At 39.0% G+C, this 6,964-nt stretch overlaps 1 protein-coding gene across 1 annotated transcript; it reads left to right on the forward strand.

Moving 5' to 3' along the window:
• Positions 1-382: 382 nt before the first annotated feature.
• On the forward strand, positions 383-5,964 carry LOC135523603 (uncharacterized). Its single transcript, XM_064950383.1, has 4 exons — positions 383-670; positions 820-866; positions 3,268-3,369; positions 4,315-5,964. Exons 1-4 carry the CDS (start codon positions 480-482, stop codon positions 5,757-5,759), a joined length of 1,785 nt encoding a protein of 594 aa, XP_064806455.1. The 5' UTR covers positions 383-479; the 3' UTR covers positions 5,760-5,964.
• The last annotated feature ends 1,000 nt before the right edge of the window (positions 5,965-6,964 follow it).

A 6,964-nucleotide genomic window follows, 5' to 3' on the forward strand; every position in this document is an offset into this window, starting at 1 on the left:
CATTTTCGCAAGAAGTCCGATTTTCAGTATGTTTCATGGTCTGACAAACACTGCTGTAGCTCGGCTCCCTTCCACTGCAGATGCGGAGCACAGTCATAGGCAGAGATATCTCTAGCTTAAACTGATGGATTGTGATGGTGTTTCTTTGTATTATGTTACTTAAATTGACGCACCGGTGCAACAATAAACTCTTAAGAGGTTTGTACAGGTGACGTTCAAATGACAGTCATGACAGATCCTGGAAACCATATTCCTTTCCTTTCATTATTCTAGTCTCTCATTATTCATAGGTAGACGTTTGACGTGGCAAGGAGGTGGCTTTCATTTCACTAGAACAGAAACAGAAACAGAAACAGAAACTTAGACACGGGAAATATAAAGACCTGTGTTCTAGGAAGCCATCACATTAAGGTTATTCCCTACTCTGGTTATTAAACGGCTCTGAACTTGTCAATCAAGTCAAGCACAAGCAGTCAAAAATGTATGCTAATTATAGTCCTAGCGAAGAAGTTAAATGTAGGATGATGGCCAGGATGATGAACTCGAACGATTCAGGATTGGAACGAGGATATGGAAACGACTACCAGATCACAAAGCGTACATACTTCCAACAGCCATATTCCTATACTCACTCAGTGAGCACAGAGAGAACCCCACATGTGAGAAACAGGTGAGTCCACAAGGACAAATTTTGGGTTGTCATTCTGTTGTTGACCAAGATTATACTTTTGAATGTATAACTGAAGGAGAATACTGATCTGACTTTTATAATATTATTAAAAGAGACTAAAACATAATTCCATTATCATGCTCCAACAGGAAGTGGAATGGGGGTTCCAAGACGTTCCAGAAAAGACCTTATTCTCGTAAGACAACATTTAAAATCTATTACCAAATCAATGAGAAAACGTGTGCACGAAACCCCATGTACACTGTTTATTTGTTTTGTAAAGGATGCAACAGCAAATCCACTACAATCTAAAACATTTATCTGAAAACCGTCCATGATATAGATTATGCAGTGCCTTCAGAAAGTGCTCACACCCATTGACTTTCTCAAACTTTTGTTGTGTTACAGCCTGGATTTAAAATTGATTCAATTCAGATTTTTTTGTCACTGACCTACAAACAGTACCTCATAATGTCAAATTGGTAGTATGTTTTTAGAAAATGTTACAAAATAATTAAAAATTAAAAGCTGAAATGTCTTGAGTCAATAGGTATTGTAAAAACTATTGGTTGCTAAATCCGGAGAAATGACGGACCATGTAAAAATCTGACTAAAAGGACCACGTAAAAACGGTTGGCTGGTGGCATGCTCTCACCAGTCTGAGTGGTCGGCTGTGAATGCCCTCACCCACTATATACTTATAACTGATTGGTTCTCACACACACACACACACACACACACACACACACACACACACACACACACACACACACACACACACACACACACACACACACACACACACACACACACACACACACACACACACACACACACACACACACACACGCACACACACACACACACACACACGTAGACACAGCTGTTTCCATTTGAAGATGTTTATAGGATTTTGGTCATCCAAATGACTTGGAATCTTATTGTTGTGGTTCTATAAAACAAAGATATGCACACATGTAAACAGTATTAGTTCAAAGTTATGACTATGCAATTTACATATCTGTACATGAATAAACGGCAAATGGCATAACACCTGTCTATAAAGGGCTATAAACACAGCATCCCTATAAACATCAAATTAAAACATTCACCTCTTGGAGAGAGAAACTAATTACTTGGATTGACAAAGGGTCAAGATTTATGACACCCTCTCTCTCCAGCCTTGTGTGAGAATCTTATCAGATCTGCCCTGGCGCAACAGGGTCATAAATGACTCTGCACATGAGCAAGCTCCAAGAAGCGTCTGGGATGACTAGAAGCTCGCCCAATAAAACGCCTTAATAAAGGCCACTATGGAAAACGCTGTGGTAGCGTGTTGATGCAAAAGACAATGTTAACCAATACAACAATTAAACCACTTCTGGAAATGTATCGCACCCAATAAAATAATACCACTTATGACAGTACAGAAGTACATACAGTTGAAGTCGGAAATTTACATACACCTTAGCCAAATACATTTAAACTCAGTTTTCACAATTCCTGACATTTAATCCTCGTAATAATTCCCTGTCTTAGGTCAGTTAGGATCATCACTTTATTTTAAGAATGTGAAATGTCAGAATAATAGTAGAGAGAATGATTTATTTAAACTTTTATTTATTTTATCACATTCCCAGTGGGTCAGAAGTTTACATACACTCAATTAGTATTTGGTCAAGTTGAACGTTGTTTCCTACGACACATTGGTGCAGCTGGCTTCTGAGTTAATAGAGCGGTTGTTAAGAAGCGGGGTTTGGCGGGTCACGTTTTGGAGGACGCATGACACAACCTTTGCCTCTCATGAGCCTGTTGGGGAGTTGCTGCGATGAGACAAGATCGTAATCACGAAATTGTGGGGTAAAAATTACAACAACAAAAAAGACCTGAAAAAGTTTGTCTAGCAATGATCAACAACCAACCTGACAGAGCTTGAAGAATTTTGAAAAGAATAATGGGGAAATGTTGCACAATCCAGCTGTGGAAAGCTCTTACAGACTTACCCAGAAAGACTCACAGATACAATCGCTGACAAAGGTGACTCTACCATGTATTGACTCAGAGGTAGAATATTTATCTAATCAAGATATGTTAGTGTTTTATTTTTCATGATTTATTTGACAAATGTTAGACTTTTTCTTCCACTTTGACGTTACAGAGTTATTTAACTAGGCAAGTCAGTTAGAACAAATTCTTAATTACAATGACAACCTAGGAACAGTGGGTTAACTGCCTTGTTCAGGGGCTGAACTAGATGTTTACCTTGTCAGCTCAGGGATTCAATCTAGCAACCTTTCGGTTACTGGCCCAACGCTCTAACCACTAGGGTACCCGACGCCCCAGGTAGCTTAGAATTGTTTTAGCTTAAATCTTATAATTATTTTTTATTTTTTATAATTAAATCCATTTTAATCCCAATTTGTAACATCAAGGGGTGTAAATACTTTCTGAAGGCAATGTATTTCAAGAACTGCATCATAAGCAGGTTTGACATGGTAAAGTGTACCTAAAAATGCAGGAAGTAATGGTACAAGAGTGGGGTTGAGAATTATGCTAACCTGCGATTTCAATGTACCTGAAAAACACCTTTAATGCAGGGAGGAATGGTTCCAGGTGTGCTTCATTAGAAGACACCATACAAAGAGGAAAAGAAAGGAATACATCTGCTCTGCATGACACAAGTTGCAGAACTACACAAGGTGAGAGAGTAAAGATTTGTCGCAAAATATACAGTACAGTTCAAACGTTTGGACACACCTACTCATTCAAGGGGTTTTCTTTTTTTTTCTTCTATTTTCTACATTGTAGAATAATAGTGAAGACATCAAAACTATGAAATAACACATATGGAATCATGTAGTAATCAAAAAAGTGTTAAACAAATCAAAATTGATTTAATATTTGAGATTCTTCAGAGTAGCCACCATTTGCCTAGATGACAGCTTTGCACACTCTTGGCATCCTCTCAACCAGCTTCATGAGTTAGTCACCTGGAATGCATTTCAATTAACAGTTGTGCCTTGTTAAAAGTTAATTTGTGGAACTAATTTCCTTCTTAATGCATTTGAGACAATCAATTGTGTTGGGACAAGGAAGGGGTGGTATAAAGAATATAGCCCTATTTGGTAAAAGACCAAGTCCATATTATGGCAAGAACAGCTCAAATAAGCAAAGAGAAACCACAGTCCATCATTATTTTAAGACATGAAGGTAAGTCAATGCAGAAAATCTCAAGAACATCAAGTGCAGTCTCAAACACCATCAAGCACTATGATGAAACTGGCTCTCATGAGGACCACCACAGGAAAGGAAGACCCAGAGTTGCCTCTGCTGGAGAAGATAAGTTCATTAGAATTAACTGCACCTCAGATTGCAGCCCAAATAAATGTTTCAGAGTTCAAGTAACAGACACATCTTATATTTTGATTTGTTGAACACTTTTTTGGTTGCTACATGATTCCATATTTGTTATTTCATAGTTTTGATGTCTTAACTATTATTTTTCAATGTAGAAAATAAGGAAGAAAAAAAAACTTGAATGAGTAGGTGTGTCCAAACTTTTGACTGGTACTGTACATTGTTGAAACACTTTATAATGTAGCTTCCACAATATCTAACAAAATAATTATATTCATTTGACATAGGTGACACTTCAACAGCACACAAAATCCCAAGCTGTTTGTTAAAGATGATTGTGATTGACCTACAACCATTGTCCATTGTTGAAGACGAAGGTATGTGCGCTGTTATGAGGGCCATTGAGCCCACACCGGCAATTTCACGAGTGACATCCAAAGACCTACGCTTACAACTTCTTCAAATGTATAAAGAGACTAAAGAGATGGTGAAAAAAGAATTGGCTTCATCAGATGACATTTCGTTGACATCAGAATTGTGGGTTTCAAGAGCTGAAGTATCTTTTGTGACGGTGACCTGTCACTATCTAGGCAAAGACTGGCATCTGAAGTCCCATGTGTTAGAAACAGCCAATTTACCTGATGAACATACTCCAAAAAACATAGTGGACCAGATGCTGAAAACCGCAAAAGCATGGGGCATTAAAGACAAAATCCATACCGTTGTCATGGAAGGAGGAACAACCATGAAGGATGAAGTCTCAAAAGCTGGATGGACACACATCTCTTGTCTTGCTTATACTTTGGACTTGGTGTTCAAGGACGTCCTAGAACAATATCCTGGACTTAAAACTCTGCTGAAAAAGTCCCAGAATGTTGTGAGGTTCTTCCACTGTGACATCAAGGCAGAACACAAACTCAAGGAGTACCAACTGAAGCTAAAGTTGCCTGAAAGTGTACTGATCCAGTCTGTTGGTAACGGTTGGCTCTCTTCACTCAACATGCTGGAGCGATTTGTAGAACAGCACCAGGCCATTGCAGCTGTGCTCCTTCAGAGGCTTGAGTACAACCTATGGCTTGCAGACGAAGACATAAAGACAATCAGCGATGTCATAGCCGCACTTCAGCCTTTCAAAAAGGCAACAAAAGAAATGCCAAGAGCGGGATATGAATCCATATCATTTATCATTCCACTTATGAACAGATGTCAGAGAGACATCGAAAAGTTGGCACAAAACGGTAACGAGGTAGCATTCGGTCTGGCCAAAATGTGTGAATGGCATTTTTGCAATGTCAAGCTCAACCGCTGGCTTACAGTTAGCACAGTCCTGGACCCAAGATTCAAGAAGCTCCTACTCTCTGATGATAACAAAGTCCAGTTATCCAGAAGACAAATCCTCAAAGCAATGGATGACATCAGCACAAGTGCAGTGTCTGCTCCAGTTGGTTCTGGCAAACAATCACACTTTGATTGTGACTTTATGAGGTATGTCAAAGAGAGACCCATCACAATGTTTCAGAGCCCCCTGAAATGGTGGAGGGTCAACAAAGACTTAGTGGATCTAAAAAGGATTGCACATAAATACCTTGGCGTTGTTTGCACAGCAATACCACTGGAGAGAGTTTTTGCCAAAGAAGAGAGCGATGTCTTCTGTAACAGGCGAAGCTGCTTAGAAACGGAAAATGTCAATATGGTACTATTTCTAAACAGCAACTGTTCTACAACAATGTAGCAACCCACTGGGAAAAAAACTAGTTGAATCAACGTTGTCTCCATGTCATTTCAACCCCAAAAAATCTATGTGATGACGTTGAATCAAAGCGGAAAACTGATTGGATGATGTCATTTTATTTATTTTTTTACCCAATTTTTAACCTTAATCCAATGGCATGGTGAATGTATTTGTTGATTTCACTTTAGTTGACAAATGTAAATCAAAACAAGACTTTGAATTGACGTCTGTGCCCACTTGGAACACACCAATGACAAAAGTACTCTTTCAATTATAAAGCAACCTGAGATTATATATATATATATAAAATACTGTAACAATATGTGATGATCATGTGTTTATATAAACTAAAAAGTAAACATAACTGTCAACTGAAAACTGAAAACACAGATTACGCCTGGCACCTGGTGGAAAAGATAACACTTTATGCCCCCTGGTGGAAAAGATAACACTTTATGCCCCCTGGTGGAAAAGATAACACTTTATGCCCCCTGGTGGAAAAGATAACACTTTATGCCCCCTGGTGGAAAAGATAACACTTTATGCCCCCTGGTGGAAAAGATAACACTTTATGCCCCCTGGTGGAAAAGATAACACTTTATGCCCCCTGGTGGAAAAGATAACACTTTATGCCCCCTGGTGGAAAATATAACACTTTATGCCCCCTGGTGGAAAAGATAACACTTTATGCCCCCTGGTGGAAAAGATAACACTTTATGCCCCCTGGTGGAAAAGATAACACTTTATGCCCCCTGGTGGAAAAGATAACACTTTATGCCCCCTGGTGGAAAAGATAACACTTTATGCCCCCTGGTGGAAAAGATAACACTTTATGCCCCCTGGTGGAAAAGATAACACTTTATGCCACCTGGTGGAAAAGATAACACTTTATGCCCCCTGGTGGAAAAGATAACACTTTATACCCCCTGGTGGAAAAGATAACACTTTATGCCCCCTGGTGGAAAAGATAACACTTTATGCCCCCTGGTGGAAAATATAACACTTTTTCATGTGCAACAGGCAAGATACATTCTCTTTCAATATGATACTGGATGAGAACAAAATGACACACAAGATAACTTCACCAGATTTTTGGGGGGATAAGATGAGAGTCACAAGAGGTGGATGTTTAACGCAGCTCTTTTCAGTTTTACCTTGAGCTTCCTGCATTGAAATTCTGATTGTTACCTTTGGGTTGAGTAAAT

The sequence above is a fragment of the Oncorhynchus masou genome, chromosome 31, assembly GCF_036934945.1.
Source record: "Oncorhynchus masou masou isolate Uvic2021 chromosome 31, UVic_Omas_1.1, whole genome shotgun sequence".
NCBI lineage: Eukaryota > Metazoa > Chordata > Actinopteri > Salmoniformes > Salmonidae > Oncorhynchus > Oncorhynchus masou.

Excerpts from the sequence above, each read along its gene's own strand:
- LOC135523603 (XM_064950383.1), top strand. The coding sequence starts at position 480 with ATGTATGCTAATTATAGTCCTAGCGAAGAAGTTAAATGTAGGATGATG. Across the intron at positions 671-819 it reads ACCCCACATGTGAGAAACAG|GAAGTGGAATGGGGGTTCCA; the intron begins GTGAGTCCACAA and ends ATGCTCCAACAG. Across the intron at positions 867-3,267 it reads CCAGAAAAGACCTTATTCTC|GGAGGAATGGTTCCAGGTGT; the intron begins GTAAGACAACAT and ends CCTTTAATGCAG.